General features: G+C 37.4%; 1 protein-coding gene across 2 annotated transcripts in view; it reads right to left on the bottom strand.

The window, feature by feature from the left end:
• Positions 1-18,983, bottom strand: part of LOC130559254 (exportin-5) — a 108,526-nt gene extending 89,543 nt beyond the window's left edge. The window contains exons 1-15 of one of the 2 annotated variants that reach the window (XM_057342217.1): positions 18,904-18,983; positions 18,693-18,808; positions 18,316-18,437; positions 18,157-18,229; positions 17,933-18,070; positions 16,880-17,062; positions 16,773-16,799; positions 16,477-16,662; positions 9,448-9,524; positions 9,330-9,359; positions 8,753-8,846; positions 8,583-8,666; positions 8,356-8,481; positions 8,190-8,280; positions 7,876-8,004 (exon numbers count right to left, since the gene is read on the bottom strand). In XM_057342217.1, the coding sequence (XP_057198200.1) occupies positions 7,876-8,004; positions 8,190-8,280; positions 8,356-8,481; positions 8,583-8,666; positions 8,753-8,846; positions 9,330-9,359; positions 9,448-9,524; positions 16,477-16,662; positions 16,773-16,799; positions 16,880-17,062; positions 17,933-18,070; positions 18,157-18,229; positions 18,316-18,437; positions 18,693-18,794 (1,462 nt within the window). In that variant the 5' untranslated portion in view covers positions 18,795-18,808; positions 18,904-18,983. Of the gene's footprint in view, positions 1-7,875; positions 8,005-8,189; positions 8,281-8,355; positions 8,482-8,582; positions 8,667-8,752; positions 8,847-9,329; positions 9,360-9,447; positions 9,525-16,476; positions 16,663-16,772; positions 16,800-16,879; positions 17,063-17,932; positions 18,071-18,156; positions 18,230-18,315; positions 18,438-18,692 lie in introns of both variants that reach the window. The other variant, XM_057342218.1, reaches the window with a different exon arrangement.
• Between the last annotated feature and the right edge of the window lie 621 nt (positions 18,984-19,604).

The raw sequence follows: 19,604 nt of genomic DNA, 5'->3' as shown, positions 1-19,604 counted from the left end.
ACTCAGGGAAAGGGGGTTTAATAGATCTGTGGAACAGTGCCGGGTTAAGGTAAAGAAACTCCTCCAGCAGTGCATCCAAGTGCGGGATGTACAAGTTTTTAATTGGTCCAGACCAAATGAACCGAACTAAAGGTGAGAAAGCGCCCTTAGAGCTCCTCTTTTAGTGCAAACTCCTTCTCAGCTTCAAATCAGCCCTCCGCTGATACCCATTTTCGCTCCGCATATGAGCTATGAATGGATCTCAAAAAGAAATACGTCATCAACTAGGATTTATCGTTTATATTGCGGGAAGACTAATTCCTATCGTGGGGAGAATTTCTACTGGTATATCGCAAACTATATAATATCGCCCATCCCTAACCAGTGGGCGGGGCTAGAGAAGTAGTCGTTGATAGTCTTTCAATGACGTCATGGATAGGTACATTCCAGGAGCTGGCGTTTGCTGGGCCTGGTGTCAATAAAAGTTGTCATTTCAAGGACGTCTTCAGTTCTGACACTTACAGGCTGTTCGTTTGAATACGATGAGCTTTGATATAACAAAAGCTCAGGTTAAAATTGATTTCTTAATTCATGCCACCTTTAATGTTAGAAAGATGGCTAGTGCAGAGTCTACGCAACACTTCTCACGTTTCAAGTTTGCGTTTTCTTTCTCTATGTGTGCTCATCAATAACTATGACTAACATTAACAAACAATGAGCAATACATTTGTTCATGTTACTTAAAAAAATACAACTATTTATGTAAGCTCTGGTCCTTTAATATTAACAGATACAACTTTTAATTTTAAAAAGTAAATGTATTGATAAATTAATATTAGATTAACAATTAATAAATAATAGGGGTGTAATGATACTTCGTATTCCGAGATGCAAAAATGTTACGATGCGCATCGTAGAGAGATGGGGATATTTTATGATATGATGTTTAATTCTATTCGTTGAGCGGTCAAGACGCTACCCACTTTGCGCCAGCGCGTCACTGAAGCGGAAGCATAAGACACAATCTGTGTCTCCAAGTGGTTACGAAGCATCATATTTTCCTTAACAATCGCCGATAAAACACAGCAAACTTGAAGCGTGACTGCTCATTACAAAGGCTAGCACAAACGTTTTTGTATGCCAATGTTCATTTGTCCGCTACCGTGAGCTGCTGCATTACGTGATATGCAACAAAGTAAGCCAAAAGAAACCAGCGCTGGACCGATTAGAGAAGTGATTAAGTGAGTCGTACTGTACATTAAAAGATTGAATGACATGCTAAAAAACCAGTATGTGATATGCATGATTGAAGAAATGTAATACAGTTTATGTAATATGTCNCAGCTCCGTTGTGTAGACGCGCTGCTCATTTTAAACGACATAAATGGTGTATGTCAAATGTCCCTATATGCAGACTGCTATTTTAGCTGGAAATAATATGATGCTGAAGCTGAACATAATGATGTTAACGCCATGAGGTAATGCTATCGGTTTGCTCTGTCATACACTGATAAAATCATGTTTGCACTGTGGATAACTGCAGTGAATACTGAAACATTAGATTTTACTTCCCTCAAACGATGTTGTATTCAGTATGGCTTGGCAACATCTTAAATACTGGCCAGTTCACGTGTCTGCGTTTCAACCGCGAAAGCTGAAACAGTAGCGAGCGAGCGTGCGTTCGTATGTACAGTATGTGTCTGTGTGTGTGCTGCGCACACTGCGCTGAAGCAACAGAGAGGGGGACGCATTTTTTGCCGTGAACAATGGCACAACAACGAAACAGCGGTGGAGAATTCAACGTTACAAATAGTTATGTTGTTGTAAAAAAAACAATTCGGCTCGTTTTAAGACTGTGGCGGAACAAAATAGTCTATGGCGGGCCACCATAGTCTCGTCAATGAATGGGAAACACTGTTTAGCAAACAACTCAGGGAAAGGGGGTTTAATAGATCTGTGGAACAGTGCCGGGTTAAGGTAAAGAAACTCCTCCAGCAGTGCATCCAAGTGCGGGATGTACAAGTTTTTAATTGGTCCAGACCAAATGAACCGAACTAAAGGTGAGAAAGCGCCCTTAGAGCTCCTCTTTTAGTGCAAACTCCTTCTCAGCTTCAAATCAGCCCTCCGCTGATACCCATTTTCGCTCCGCATATGAGCTATGAATGGATCTCAAAAAGAAATACGTCATCAACTAGGATTTATCGTTTATATTGCGGGAAGACTAATTCCTATCGTGGGGAGAATTTCTACTGGTATATCGCAAACTATATAATATCGCCCATCCCTAACCAGTGGGCGGGGCTAGAGAAGTAGTCGTTGATAGTCTTTCAATGACGTCATGGATAGGTACATTCCAGGAGCTGGCGTTTGCTGGGCCTGGTGTCAATAAAAGTTGTCATTTCAAGGACGTCTTCAGTTCTGACACTTACAGGCTGTTCGTTTGAATACGATGAGCTTTGATATAACAAAAGCTCAGGTTAAAATTGATTTCTTAATTCATGCCACCTTTAATGTTAGAAAGATGGCTAGTGCAGAGTCTACGCAACACTTCTCACGTTTCAAGTTTGCGTTTTCTTTCTCTATGTGTGCTCATCAATAACTATGACTAACATTAACAAACAATGAGCAATACATTTGTTCATGTTACTTAAAAAAATACAACTATTTATGTAAGCTCTGGTCCTTTAATATTAACAGATACAACTTTTAATTTTAAAAAGTAAATGTATTGATAAATTAATATTAGATTAACAATTAATAAATAATAGGGGTGTAATGATACAGAATGACACAGCAAACTTGAAGCGTGACTGCTCATTACAAAGGCTAGCACAAACGTTTTTGTATGCCAATGTTCATTTGTCCGCTACCGTGAGCTGCTGCATTACGTGATATGCAACAAAGTAAGCCAAAAGAAACCAGCGCTGGACCGATTAGAGAAGTGATTAAGTGAGTCGTACTGTACATTAAAAGATTGAATGACATGCTAAAAAACCAGTATGTGATATGCATGATTGAAGAAATGTAATACAGTTTATGTAATATGAAATAATATTGAAACTGATATATGGAGCTGTCCCAGCGCTAAAAGATGCCGGACATGAACCGCATGCGGTGAGTGAAACTGATGTCTGTGTTTTGTTGGCAATGGGTGCGCACGTGCTTTAGTTCAGCCTACGCACGCGCCATATGCTTTCGGAAAAAATCGTACAGCTGTATCTATCTTTTATAAATGTGATCAAACTAAATACTCTTCTAAGATACGAAGTATGCAATTATTACTCCTATAGGTACTCAAGATTAATATGAGATTGGCAGAAACCGCGTGTGTTAGGGCCGCTTTAAGATTTTGAAAATAAATGTTATTTGAATTTCAGTTTCATTTTTTGATTTTGTTCAAAATATCGAAATGTGCATCGTACCCTGAACCCACCATCAAGATATGTATCGAATCGTGAGCTGAGTGTATCGTTACACCCCTAATAAATAATGTAAAATATACCTTAGTCTCTAGTCTTGTTCAATTTAACTTTTAATAAAAATCAAAAATGTTAGGGCCTTAATGTTTTGGCAGTTTTTTCCCTGTGGTTTCGAAAATGGTCTCGAATATCGAAAATAAGGTATTGGATCGTGACAACAGTATTAGTATATTAGTATAAAGTATCAAATTTTGCCCCACCACTTCGGAGTAGTGGTGCCACTGGCTTTCTTAATGCACTTACCTGCAAAGGCCCACTGTTGTAATATTACAACATCAACTTTAAAATAAACCTTTACATGTTTTTTTTTCTTTAAGACCACATTTACACAACTAATAGGTCCTATAGTTCACCCCTGCAATGTTGTTGGGTGGTAGATTTTGTAAATCGGTCTGTTTACCTGGTGATGAATTTACACATCCGGCAAACTTGCTTCAAGGAAATTCATAGTTTTTTTTATTGGACTGGATAAATCAACAATGCAAGTAAGTAACCTAAATATTTATTTCTATGATTAGTAGTATGTCTACTGTCTACATGTAGATGTTAAGATGCTGTTAAATAATTTGATTTTATACCACGGAGCTGTTGAATGCTTCAATCTGATTGGTTGACAAATGTTCTATGGGTATGCATTAACTTTAAGTTAAACGCACACCTATGAAGGTGTTCCAGGTCTGCTGACCGCATTACCGTTCCATATCACTTCGCCAAGTTAAAATAACAGAAAGGTTATAGTGTAGCCTACAGGACATCACTTCACACAGCACCCTACTCTTGATCTGATGTTTATAATGTCAAACTTTACTGTTAATGGAAACGTGTTGCAGTGTGCTTTGTTTATTGAAACGAAACTGCAAAGATGACTTTCTTACTTAGTATTTTTGTCTTGTTTTCCAGTACAAATATGTAAAAATTCTTGAATCAAGATGCATTTTCTTGATGAGCAAAATCACCACAGAAAATAAGTTGTTTTAAGACAAAAAAATATGAAAATTCAGTGAATATTTGCTTAGAACAGGCAAAAAAATCTTGAATTTAATGACTAAGAAAAAGGTAAACCTTAATTCAAGATTATTTTTCTTACCCCATTGGCAGATTATTTTGCCAATGAAATTTCATATTTTTATTTTAAAAACAAGACTTATTTTCTTGGGTCGTTTTGCTCATCAAGAAAATGCATCTTGATTCAAGAATCTTTAGACATTTGTACTGGAAAACAAGACAAACATACTAAGAAAGTCACTTTTTGCAGTGCATTGCAATAAATAAAATAACTGATAGCCTTCTGGTTCGTTTCCTCTTCCTGCTGATGATAGAAACAATACGAGGAATAAATAGCCTAATTTATTATCACAGGCTATTCTGTCACATTACTGCAAACACGCGGTCTCTCGCTCTCACTCGCACACGTAGCCATGACTCAAGCCTCCGAATACAGACGCTTGAAATGAGATGCGCAAGAAAGTAGTCCTACCATCAACAGCATTTTATAGGCGATAACACGACTAATGTTGAAATGAGACAATTGAACAATGTCCTGTGGTGTGGTAACCGTGGTATAAGCGGAATTATTGACTCCGGTCAGTTAAATTATTCGAAAGTTAATCTCCGCTTCGCGTCGTGGCCGCATTACCACCTCGGGGTGTGCATTAACTTTCGAATAATAATAATTCCTTACATATTAGATTGTGAGCTTGTGGTGTCGCAATTTTACAGAATTGGGCTTAAGTGGTAGCAAAATTTGCCTGTGCACCTTGCACATTACATAAATTAATTCTACTTCTTATCTGTTAGCAACATGCTTTTTTGATCATTTTTGTCAGCTACAAAATTAAATATTTACTTTTAATGTCTTATTTGTTACCACTTTGAGTTTTAATTAAAATTAAATTATTACATTAAATGATATGTCCAAGTTTAATAAAAAATTAATTATTTATTTGAGGTTGTTCAAGTATTTGTAATGCAAAATGTAAAACTATATTTAAAAATAAACATAACTGGTCCCGTTTTCTTTCGTGGGCCAGGTGATAATGTTATGGAATGTGGGGGTTACATACAGTATGTGCTATTAGCATGATATGTAGAACTATCAGACGGTATTATCTGAGATATGTTGAATGTGTGAAGTCCTTTAAATATGTGAATTCTTTAAAATGTTCAAGTAGGATTGACTTGAATTGAGATCACTTAACATTGAAAATAATCAGTGTTCTTTTTTCATTTCAGAAGTATACCAGGCATGTAAGGTCATCTTTCTATAAAGAAGTCATCCTCCATTACGGCCCGTGAGCCGGATCTGGTCCTTTGCTTCGTTTCATCCGAACCGCGAGACATAGCCTAATAAACCATTTAAAACATTTGACTATTTCGGTTGTTTAAATTGAGCCGTGCGTCTAGACAACGGCGAATCACATCACACACATTCTCATGTACATTTCTGTAATTGATCTTTTGCCGCTATATCCTCTAATATCTTTATCTAGCGCCAAGCCGCCAGATAACAAGCATCAAAGATTAATTTCAAGCATTAATTTTACTAAGACTTCAATCTTTAACAATGAATATTGAAGATATTGTTGTTATATTTTCACAGAATATTCTGTATGATGATTTTATGTAGAAAACAGTCAAAAGTATTTTGCTGTGTTTTCACAAGCAGGGTCACATTTTGTAATGAACAATGTTCTAATTGGGAAATTATTTAAAGATAGAAGTAGTTCTGGTATAAATGGCATGGAAAGGCTAATTCAGTAAGTAAATTGATTTCTGTTTATGATGAGAGCATTTTAATTGTTACATTACCTTTGTTGAATGTTTGTTGTCAGTAGTTTTTATTTACAAATAATAAAGGGGTCATATGACATGGCTAAAACAAATATTATCGCTTGTTTAAGATGTAATGCAATGTGTATACACGATTTAAGGTTCAAAAACGCTGTATTATCCACATACCGTGCATGTTTGTATCTCCTCTTTGCCCCACGCTCATCGCTCTGAAAAGTGAGGTGTGCTATGATTGGCCAGTTCACCAGTGCACAGTGATTGGTCGAATACTGCAAGCGTGTGACGGAAATGTAACGCTTCTTACCATATTTGGAAGATCAGGTTCCAAAGCAATTGTACTTACAGGTACGCCCACCTTACTTGCGTATACATTTGGGCGGTCTTAGTCAAATCATACCACGAACTGACATAGATTTGTAGGCGTGTGGTTACACGAGGCGTTTCAGGCATTCGCTTTTAGATAGAATGCATCTTTTGTTCCGACACTTTAATTTTTGCAATTTTACATGTCTAATATATGCATGGGCAACTTATAACACACCAAAGAAAAACACGTATTTGCGCCATATGACCCCTTTAATTATCAGACTTCTATTAAGAGGGCATTGCCCCAGCCACAGGGCCTACAATACGGATTACTTGTCACATTAATGCTACAATACTTAGTATTTAATGCTTAACTTACATCACATGACAGCAGTTTGAAGTTATAGCTGCATTCAGTTACATTACACTATTTTCCCTGCTTATAACATTCTTCTGTTGTCTGATATCGATCACAAAATAAAATCAAATTAGACCTAAACAGTTTCAACAAATGAAATTTCCTAAATCACAACTAATAATCTCTCCCTATTTTTCATAAACATTTACTCCGTAACTTTTAATCAAAGCCACTGAGTGCAGCTGTGACACGTCAGAGGAGACCTGGCCCTCCTGGCTGAGACTGGGTTCTCCTGAGGTTTTTTTTTTCTCCTTTTATTTATCTTTGGAGTTTGGGTTCCTGCCAAAGGGCAGTGTTGGCTTGCTCACTGGGAAGACTGCATTTATTAGATTTTATTTACTAGAATGATCTTGCTTGTTCTATAAACACCATGCACTGTGCTGTGTTTGAACTTTTCTGTGTTTTTCTTATTTTCTCCTGTAAAGCTGCTTTGGAACAATGCACATTGTGAAAAGAACTATATAAATAAAATTGAACTGAATACGCTGCGTAAGCATTATACCCTGCAAATGAATTCTTAGATGTTCTTTAGATTTGTTCAGACAGTGCAGAAAATCCCTGAAACTCTGCTAACCCAAAAGCCCAATATTGTAATATTACAATGTTTCCCTAAAAACTAAAATGTTAAAACCTAAATATTTCTGCATTTAGAGGTTTTTTTCTATATTTGGGTCTTTCAGGGTTAATGGAACTTCGCTTTTTATTCAACCCTTTACTAAAATGATGACTATGTTAGCATCCACACCAACAAATAATAAATGTGCATTACAAGCATGTGGGTGCAAATATATTCATACATTAAAGGGGTGATATGACATGATTGAAAACATTATTATTAAAAAAAAAACATTTTTAAACAAGCCTTTTGTGGAAATTAGGCAAATGTGGAGGCAAAGAACTTACATGTAGTACTTCCAGTATCTATAGGTGTGCTTATCTGATACTTCAGCCATTCTCTAGCAATCTGAAAGGCTTCAAAAGAGGCAATGTTGCAAGCCAGGCGAACTGCTTGCCCCTGCTGAGCCCTGAAAGCTATGCAGATGATAAAGTAAAAAAATAAATAATGGATTTGTTAAAACATTTTATATCTTAGGGGTATAAATACACATATACACAGGGCTGGAAATAAGGAGGGACGGATTCCAGGGTTTGATTATTTACGAGGGGGGCAGTGTGTCAAAATGTGAAGGATTTGCATCTTTTATCCATTAACTTACAATTAAAGTAGGAGTTAAAATCTTCATCACTATCAAAGTCCATCCTGGAGAATTCGCAGCCTTGACAATCATTTTTTGAGGGAAATCCAGTCTGTAAAAGGCAGATAGAGCATTTGTATGAATGTCACTAGCAGTATGTTCTGGTTCAGGAATACACCAAACCTACCTTAACAAGATTAATCCTTGCCACTTCTAAATATTTAATGGCCATTTGGCCAACTACAGGATCCTTTGATAAAACCTCATGTCGGAATAGGCTACACCATGTGATTTGAATGGAAGACCTCAAAAACTGTAATTAAAGGAAGAATTTTTGAAATATATGATTACTAAAAATAAGAAATAAAGTTAACAGAATGAGTATATACACTAGTAGCTATAATGATGATGTACCTGGCTGGGATGGGTGGTGAAGGACAGAAGTGCTTCCATAAATTTATTCAGGTTAACAGGAACCGGCACTTCAACATCTGAACCCTAAAAGGAACAAATCCATCTCTTGCATGTTCTCATAAGAGGGAAAATAATAATAATAAACCGTGACGATTAAGCTATCAGCTTACCACTAGTGAGCAGAGTTGGCCGCAAAGGGCACAGAGAACTTGACACAGCCTTTTCAAAAATGTGTATCTTCTTTCAACAATGCCATTTGATGATCTGATGTGTTAAGAGACAGACAGTGTTTCATCATTAAAAACATTTTGTTTTTCAGTTACTGCAAACTTATGCTGCACACTAGACTTTTTCATTCCATTATCTTCCATTCATGTGCATACAAATGTGTATGCGGAAACTCAATTGTTAAAACCTCAGGTGAGATTCTGCATTCAGCGGCGTTCCAAAGATCAAGGTTGTTGAACTGCTAATTCGTATCAAATCTTAACATGTGATATATATGCCACTGCGTGATCTTTTAAATGAGATGAAATGGTAATGATTATAATATTAAACAATCCAATTTTGTACAACACAGCTTTAAAATAACAAAAATAGCAATAACAGCGTGAATGCTCCAAAATCCATGGTGTGTAAATAAGTGTTTTATCAACTACCCATTCACTCGGGGTCCCCAAGGAAATTTCGCATTCTAAAAGTCTAGTATGCTCACAAAGGTGTTTTTAAAAGGGAACGTAAACTCACTGGATGCATGAAGCTGCCCCATCTGCAGACCTGTAACAGCAAAATTCAAACAAACCATGTCATCCACCCAGTCCAGTTACTACAAATTTCGAGTAAGTTTGAGTAGCAGTTCACTTACTGTGCAGCAGAAAGGATACAATTCATGGCAGCTTCATTAAACAGCACCATAAGAGGCTGCCGTTCCTCTAACTTTCCCTGTAGAAACAGGCAGTTAAAATTTGTATTATTGTAGTATTTTAATAACATTCTTTAATTAGAAATGTAAAATCATATGGGGTCATTCCAGGTCAAATCAATCAAATTTTGAAAACTTGTCTTAAATTTTTGATGTTAATTATTTTCTGAAATAAACAGGGTTTTTCCTGGCTCAAAATGAGGCGGAGGTGGTGCCATCCTGATCTTGTACACACACACGTAGGCCTACCGTACCTTTAAGTGGCTTAACCAAAGTGACTTTGAGTTTGACATATTAAAAGTTCTAACAAAATTAGATAAAAATGACAATTATTAAGTTATATAAAACAATACTTTTATTCAACCAAACAGAAATGTTTTTTTATCAAATAAAGCATTTTTATAATTTTCAACTAACTTTCCAGCCCACAATAGCCAAATGAATTAACCAGTCTTTCTAAATGAGCAAAGCTCATTCACATCTTGCATTCTCTGTGGTTCACTTTAAATGATTTAATGATCTCGTTAGTGACTGAAAAGTTCAATAGTTTAAATGAATCTGTTCAAATGAGTCATTTGTGTGCAAGTCGTTCTGAACGCAATGTGCGTTCATACTGGCGAACTCGCTGTGTACAGTATACGCTGATTCAACGATCCAACTGCACAGCTAAAGACATTACAATGATGTACGTCATGTTAATTTAAAGGCGCAGTTCTTAATTAACAGCGGCCACTAGCGTTGTATTATAGATTTGCCACGAATCGCTCAGTCCGAACACGATGGTGGCCACCACAGTACAAAAAGATGTCGTTCTCATGTTGACGCAGGGAAGAGATTTTGCGGGCATTAGAAAGACTGTAGAAAGAGCTATGACTTATGTATTACATAAAATAAAAGGTTTGTGGATTTTAAGTTTAAAAAGAAGGAGAAAAGTCAGGCAGGAGCTAGGACCTGCGCTAATATTATAAAGACTTTACAGCAGAGACACGTTAGGATTAAGTCTTTTAGCAGAGATACTATGGAGGAATTTCATGATATGTCTTTATGTTTTTGATCTGTCTTTATGTTTTATGTATTGCTCTTCGTTTTAAACACATTTGTATGAGATTCTGAAAAGCACCCTGCACAGCTGTGTTTTTGATGTCTGGCAGTGTTTATGAAATCTGGGGACTTTTTCCGGCCCCAACCCTACAGTATGACCAAATCTGGGCATGTTCCGCCCCGTTACTATGACTATAATCTACATTGAGCAAGGCCACAGAGAAGGAGGTGAAGAAGGGGAAACAGGTCATGATGACCATTACATAATTGTGGTGGGCGAGGATATATAAAAATATATTTTAAAAATTAGGTAATAGCCAGCCTACCACGAATAGATACGCACCTTGTTGCCTGGGATATATTGGTGGCAGAAAATAACAATTGGTTAATAAAAATAAGAGATAACGGGAATCTACCTGATTGGTTTTAGAAAGGACCACCTTTCAGACATTTTACTATAACTGTAGACTGAAAACACTTGGTTTTTAGATGACTTGGAACATCTCACTTTGTTTGACTCGAGCAAATAAAGTTAACCCCTTGACACCCGGACCTTCTTTGTCTGAGAGATTTTTTGAACTACAAGACTGATATTTTTCCACAACAATACTCATAGATATCTATGGAGATACTTTCCAGCAGAGAGACGTTGGAGAGAAAGATCATCTTAAAATCATCCCCGAGGAGGTTGCTATAATTCGGATCAGTATGTGAGTAACATACTAACATACCAAGATATGTTGTAATATTATGTTGTAATATTAGCTGTGTGACGGAGCAGTTTTGAGTGTCACTGTTTATCTGGAACCGCTTTAATATTGTACTCGTCCAGATACTGGAGAGAGAGAGCGAGAGCGCGTTGGAGCTGAAACTGGAGAGCGAGCAAGAGCGCATTTTACTCTTTTACTCAATGATGAATAAACTTTCAGTTAATCCGCGGGTCACATGCGTTCCGCACCAGAGAGCACGATCCGTACGGATCACGGATCTTCCCGCGATCTGTTTCACCATGATACCGCAGCAGAGAGGAAGAGAAAACACGCGTTGTAGAGTTGTTTGTCCATTTAGGGCTGCTGTACAAAACATGGCGGCGAATTCAATGCATGTAGGCCCGCTCTGTATGTAGATATAAATAGCTTATTCTAAGGTATTACAAACTTAATGGTTCATTACGTAAGGTCTTTATACACCTCTGAAGAAATAGTTTTGTATATTATATTGTATTTCTGTCAATAGATCCTCCTAAAAATGCCGTATTGTTCCTTTAAGAAATTTCAAGAAATTAAACATACTTGGATGCAAAACAAACAGCCGTGAAACACAGGCTGGCTCTTGTTCTGCAACTCTTTTTAGCACCTCAGTGTGCTGATAACGAAACAACGCTTCCGCTGTGGCGGAATGTCGCAACTGCAGTTACAAATGACAGTCTGTTAAATGCACACAGCATTTCTTGTGAAGACTCACAACATAATTTTGGCGAGAGCCTGAGGCGGCACGACATTTGACGGAGGCGGCCGCCTCCAATTTCTCTATGCAGGAAAAACCCTGATAAAGTTGAATTTAAAGAAAGTTGTATTAAAAGTCTGGGTAAAGTCAATTCCGAAAAAAAATTCTAAACATTTTAAATGTTATAAGCGTATTGGTGTAATACTTTACAAAGCCTGTGAACTATGTAGTATTGAATTGTGGAGTTAGACCACAGTTCTTCACCATTTTCTTTTTTTGGCAGGCCTGTCTCTATGACTCACTGGAGCTACTAAGCATGGCCCCTCCCCTAACACTATAACAACTAAAGCGCAGCATCAGTGGTTCGCACCGCCTGCTCAATCCGTTAGTAGCTGACTACTGCAGCTCTAGATTCTACATACCAAATTTCGAGCAAATCGGACAATGAGGAGTTCAAACAAGTAGGTTTTTCAAATAAACTCAAGATTTTCATGACGGAAAATGACGTCATATAGTGCATTCAAATCGAAACGAGCCAAGGTTTCAAAGGGAAAACATAATTCTTCAGTTTAAAGATAGGGTAACAAACTATTTCATGCATTCTGACTTCTGCACTGTTAAACATGCTGGCTTCTCAAGCTTAACAAGATCAAATTGTCAAAAAACAAGTTGACATATGACGTAGTATTTCTGTGCTCCACTCCGCCAGGGTTCGTACACGTTTCGGAAAGTTGTTTTTCGAACATGGATTCCCGTTTGGTAACAACGGTTCTTAGTCCCTTATTGGACAATTCACCCTGAATAGCACATCCACGCATCAACCAGCCAGCGTGAGAAAGAGCACTCCCATCAATGGTTCTTCACTCGGCTGACGGAAGTTATGCTGTGTTTGTTTTCTCACTGCATTTCAGTGATGGATGTTATATAAACTGGGGGTTCCCAAACTTTTCAGCCCGCAACCCCCAAAATAACAGTGCCAGGGACTCGAGACCCCCACTATCCTCGGAGGTGGGTAAAGTATACAAACATTGCACGTAACTGCGCACATGCACTTATTAGGTCTGTCCAAACACACGCATAATGACAACACAAAAGAACACAGCCTATTATAATATGACTAGGGGGGTGAGGACGATGGCCTTTCTGACTGCAGCGTTTCTCCGCCCTTCTCCGCTGGCCTCCCTGCATTGTCTTTGGTCGATATCAACCAACATTTCATTTCGACAAATAAAAATATTCTAAATTTATAGCCTGAAAAATAATCTGCGTGCACAAATGGGAATGTTTAACGTGGTGCTGTAAATTTACTTGCTGCACCTAACCTAATGCGGTTGCTAATGTGACGTCACCTCAGGTTTCACTATTGAGGGGGAGGAAATTCCAAAGGCTGACGGATTTTTATTTGTATGGTTTTATTTTTAACTTAATTAATATTTTTATATTTTGTTACACTTATTTATTAAATACGCTATTCTTGAGAAGAAAAATATTTCAGGAAATCATCTTGCAACCCAGACCCCCCCCCACCCGTTTCCAGAATGTTGCAGGGTAGTCGTTTAAAAATTGCCAGAAAATAACGTATACAGGTAATTTTCGCTATCAGACAATAACTTGCACAGAATGTTCCCTAATAACACAATGTAACATTTTTTTGAAGTTTTTTTTCAGTTTAGTTTTTTATCACTTTAATTTCTATATGATGAATATATTCTATATATATTCTATATGCTGAATACGAAAATCACATAAATGTTTTTACCATCGACAGTAAAAAAAAAAGAATATTCACACATTTATACATTTAGGTATTATTACTCGTACGCAGAAATTACAAGGTTTACATAAAAATGAGCGGTCCAAAACTTTGGAATATGTACATTTGATCGTTTTTGTCTTTAATGACTAATACTGTCCTCACAAACCAAGTTCCAGACGTAGTCACCCCATCATTGCTTCATCCCACCTTCCCTGTGCTACAGAAATTTCTAGAATTTCTAGAACAGTGGCAATTGGATTTTTTTCATTTTGACATTACAATGAGGGCAATTTGTAATTCCCGTTTTGTCGAGTTGGCAGCATCCAATCATTTTGAACGTAAGCGGCCAGAGGTACCCCTGCCCTGAACGCATTAGCGAAGGGACAAATGTTTCCCATTCATTACTCACAAACGCCTCGTCCGTTCAGGAAAACCCACGAGGGATCAAAGGAGACTCGCGTAGCGGAGTCAGGCGCGTGTATAAACAAGGCTTTAGACGATGACGGCCCGCCACCCTCTGATTCGTTTCCCCATAGTTTCAATACGAACTGAAAATCTTTATACACTTTTCCAACACAGTGATCTCTACCGTTGTTTCTGGATCTGATTTTGCAAAGCTGCAAATCTGTCACTCAATCAGATCCCCGCGTTGTGTGCTCAGACATACACAGATAAGCGCACACAAACCAGTGGTGCTGTGTTTACAGACTTTTTCCTTCATAGAGCGATTGTGACTGACATTGTTTTGGATAAACCATCACTTTCAGTGAGTGGAAAAATGTCTCTGCGTCTTCTCCATTCAATGAGCGGAAGCAGCAGCACATTCATGACCAAACAGCAGCTTAAAGTTACTTACGTGAATGAATGAATGACTACAAAGCAGCGTTTACAAGCAACTGTCATTGTTACTGGACATATGAACAAACATTTGTCTGTAATTATTATTTTATGTCTGACAACAGAAACATTAAATATGTAAACGACTTCAGCTTTATTGGGTTTTCAGTTGTATTAAAATACAGTAAAAGCATGTGCGTCGCGATGACGTCAAAAACATGCTAATTACCATGTAACGTCACCTTGCACCATAGTGAACCTGTCCGTCAAAATGATCTGGTCTGAATCCATGTACTATATATAAAATCAGTCACTAAAACACCCCATAACGCAAGTGTGCTTGAACCATTTAACAAGAGTGGTCAGATTTTAGTCAAAATAATTCACAGTATTTACAGTTTGACACATATGACATATGTGAAGTAAGTAACCTATAAAACGAAAACGCGTTCTGCAGAGCAGTTTGTCCGTTTAGGGCTACTGTTGAAACAGGGCAGTGCAATAGATAGAAATAGCTCATTCTAAGGTAATAAAAACATAACGCTTCATTATGTCATACACATCTGAAGACATAGTTATGTTCATTACATTGCATTTCTAGCAATAGATCCTACTTAATCTTACACACTGGTCCACTGGTCAATATTCCATAAAAAATGAGAGTTGTGAATTTCAATTTCACTCAAACTTTAAATTCTAAGAAATGTGTTTGCAGGATTCAGCGGCATCCCTCGGACGAACTGCCGTATGCCGCAGCAAAAACAAAACAACATCCTTAATTGCCACATCTGTATTTTTGGATCTTGACAGTCCCAGTTCCCATTCACATATTTTCACTAGGGCTGTGACGGTGGCTGTGACAACCGCACCACCGCGGTGGTAAAGTGCCTTGACGGTGGCGAAGTCACCGGCGGTAGTGCACGTCACTCTGACAAATATTGGTGTAATAAATATGAGAGTTGCGATAACGATTGCTAGTTGTAGCCTTTCAGTTGTGGATGGTTTTATTTAAAAGATTTTACATTAACAGAAATTATTGGCATACGTTTCTGTTTGTGCGTTCGAGCGCGGGCCTGCACGGCAAAACCCAGGTTATTCTGCAGGTTTTGCAATGGATCTTGTTGTGAAATGAACAGATACGTAAAATCAAAACTGGCTATGACCCGCTTGCTTAGTGTCGGAGTGCGCTCAGGTTTTGCCGCTGTTGCGGAGAGACATCTTTTCATTTGCGCTCCTGTGCACATCTTCTGAACGCGCATTTAGTGCAGCTGTACACATTTTAATCTGGACAATGTCAACAAGTAAGTTTCACATCAACGAGTCGGAAAAAGTAAAGTTTTTATGGCAATCTGAATAGGAAAGCCAATGTAGGTTTAAACAGTTTGTTTCAAACGGAATTGTTAAGGACTGTAAGTGTTAATATGTCACTGACTGAAGTTACTGCAACAAGAGCTTTTTTATTTAGTATTTAGCTTTCTTATATCATTTAAGTTTTCATTATTTACTGATGTTTATTTAAATGTTTTATATGCTGTAGTGTGCCGTTTCACTGATGGATTTGCGCGTTAAACATTGACGGATGTTTCATCCTCATTTATTTCAAGTATTTAACAATTTCAAGTATTTAAATAAGGTCTATATTTCTCTTCCACTCGCCATGTGGTTGCTACACGCAAATATAATAATATAAATATTATTTATATAAATAATATATATTTCTCAACCACCGCACCACCGCGGTCGATTTGTCTATTACCACCGCGGTGGTAAAAAACTGCCACCGTCACAGCCCTAACTTTCACTACATAAAAGAGACCAGCATTAAGACCTCTAGACAGCAACAACTTTCAACAAAACAAAAAAAATACTTCAGAAGAGAAGTAGTCACTCACCTTCCTACTAATGGCAATGAGAAGACACTCTGCAGCTTCCAACTGTAGCTCAGGTTCACTCAGCAAAAGGCACAGAATCTCCAAAAGACGGCAGTTATCATTAGTGATGTGACCTAGAGCAACCCAGTCAATGTAGCCAGCCAGAGTATTAAGAGTAGCCACACCAACTCGACAGTGAGCTTTCATCTGTTCATAAAACCAAGGCAAGACTATATCTTTAAAAATATATACTGTATACAATAATAAAAATGGAGTAAACAAATACACTAAATTGACTGACAAATAATCCAACTCACCCTTAATTCTTGACCAACAATGCTTTTCTAGAAAACATGAATAAACCAATTTAAATGATTTAAACATCACAGCACATGCACAGAGCATGATTGTCTCAAAAACTAACCAGTTTCTTGTACTCATTCACATGGAGCTGCAGTACGCCAAGCAGAAAGGTGAAGATGCTGTCCATATTCTGTGTAAGGGTGTGCTGGATATCTCGCCGTCTTTGAATGGGTAATGTTTGAAACGTGATCACATCCTCAGCTAACCGTAACAGAATAAGCATCACAAGTTCTGTCTGAGCATCCTGAAAATAATTAGGGATAACAATCAGTTTCAACCAAAGTCAATTCTAGATTTTAAGAACCAAACATGCAGAAGATTCTTGGACTTCTGCATGATGTGCTGCAAAACCACATAACATAAAACAAGAAAAACAATTATGATAACAATTATTAGTTTCTTGTACTGTTTATATGAAAAAAGCATAAGAGAGTAAACCAAACAATTGTGGCTTCTAGGGAACTTAAAAGAAAAGTTCACTCAAAATTGAATCATTTACTCACCCTCATTCCATCTCAGAGGTCTATAAATTTATTTCTTTAGCTGAGCACAATTTTTAGAAAATATCCCATCTCTGTAGGTCAATATAATTGACACTTCAAAAGAATATCGAACAGTTATTAACATTATGCATTGGTGGGTTAATGTTTAGAGTTAAGCGAAGCAAAACAGTACTGTTGTGGTTCTATTTAATCATGAGACAAGCAAAAATAACAATATTTAACATTAATAATATGCTGGCATATTTTATTTGTGCATGAGTATATATTATTGGATTTGGATCAAGAGATTGCAGTAAATACATTTAAAATGATCTGTTTCTTACACAGGCCTATCATTGTTTGTCAGAAAACACTTGTTAACACAAGTCATATGGATTACTTCTAAAATGAGTGAGTACTGTGTGAGCTCGTGCTCAATAAAAGTGAGTACCATCTGGGGTGACAAGAAGAAGGTGAGTAAATGATATATATATTTTTGTTTACAAAACATTTATAAATAGGGCTGGTGGCCAAAAAAAGTAATTCTGGTCCCTGGTTGGAGCTTGGAGTGGGATTATCAACACCTTCCCTATAAACTACATCCCTCTAGGTGTCTAAAATGCCTGAGATACCCCCATAGCAGTAAGCGCCTCCATCTCCTTAAGCATGTCAGGCCAGTGCTGCGGCCACTCTCTTTTGACCATTTCAACTACTATGCGTGACAGGGCATCCTTAACATAACATTCCTCTTCTAGAACCGGCTGCATACCCTGAAAAAGGACATGATGCATATGATTAAAGAAAGCTTGCTGGACCATGCATCAAGATTTTACAGAAATACAATGATGACGCTCACATGTGATAACAGCTCCATTGTGCAGTTTTTCAACTGGACTTTCTCCTGCAGTGGCATGTCATTCCACTGAAACCTGTAAACCAGTCAAAACAGACATTTCTGATCAATATTTCTGGTTTAGTATGATATGCAACCATGCCAGAGGCTTTGCTCACTTACTTGACCACATGTTCCAGTATCTGCAAGCCAAAGTGTCTGACCACAGCAGTCTGCGATCTCTCTGCTAACTGGAGACCACACTCAACACAGAAGGGACATTTCTCCTTGAACTCTTCAATAAACTACAAAACAAGGAAATTGACAATTAGGCTACTTATGATCATCTGAAGGTTAGAAAGTAGCATATGTTGTAGCTCACATAAAAACTAAAGCACTTGTTCTGAACCTGACATCGTTATGAATGAGGATGCTAGGGTAACAACAGCGTTCATCAAAATCTATTAGGATTTACTTGTTTTTATCAAAATGGGAATGTCTTATTAAACTAGCTTCTATAGTATGAACGATTAAATTCACAAAATGCTTCTGATTATCACCTTAAGGGCCTCCAGGCGGTATCTTTGGCTGGATTCTGCATCCATCATCACATTAACAGCTTTTGTAAGCTCCTCGCACATCGCACGCACCGCTTCGGACATGGCTTTAAATGCGTCTACGAGATATAAGGTAACACAATGTAAAACACCCGCAAAAAAATGTAAATTGTTCGCGCGTCTCACTGCTCTTTCAGCATTAATGTATACTCGCTACAAAAAAACGTGGTAGGTCGCTGGATATGCACACATAAACTTCACATTAGCCGTTGAATTGTGTGTCTAAATCGCCGCCATATTAGACCGGAACAGACTGTCTTATAAACGCATTAGCTTTGAGGGAAGCTACGGTTATTCTGGATAAAAGCACATTATTGTTTACATTTATCAACCTATTTTGATGGTTTAAGAACTGTCTGCATTTTAAACCCGTTTTGTCTTTAATTACATAGAATCTTATTATTAAAAATATTATTATTAAAATATATTTATTGTCAAGGATTTAAACCTCGCGTTTGTCAAGCAGTTATTTTTAAAATAAATTTTAAAAATTTGCCCCTTCTTGTTTCACTGTCGCTGTGCTCCCCTTCTGGGCTGAACCTTAATGTTATGGCATGTATGTCTAGATGATATTTTCCTGTGTGGATTTGCTGTTTTATAACTGGTAAAAATATAACAACAGTAGAATATATATTTCATAAACAATGTAATGTTTAGATGCACTGCTTTGATTTTTCTTGTTGTATTATTATAAAGTTAACCAATGTTCATAATTTCTAAGGACGAATATTAAATATTAAAGTCGATTAAGATTTTCTCTAGCTGGTGACAGAACTTTTTTGTACTTTAGGTAACTTTAGGTCGAGAAACGTTATACGTTAACGTCACTGAGTTTCTTATTAGAAAATCACAGCT

The sequence above is a fragment of the Triplophysa rosa genome, linkage group LG9, assembly GCF_024868665.1.
Source record: "Triplophysa rosa linkage group LG9, Trosa_1v2, whole genome shotgun sequence".
Classification (NCBI taxonomy): domain Eukaryota; kingdom Metazoa; phylum Chordata; class Actinopteri; order Cypriniformes; family Nemacheilidae; genus Triplophysa; species Triplophysa rosa.
Note: the sequence above shows the minus strand (reverse complement) of the source record. Positions and strands in the feature narration are given on the sequence as shown.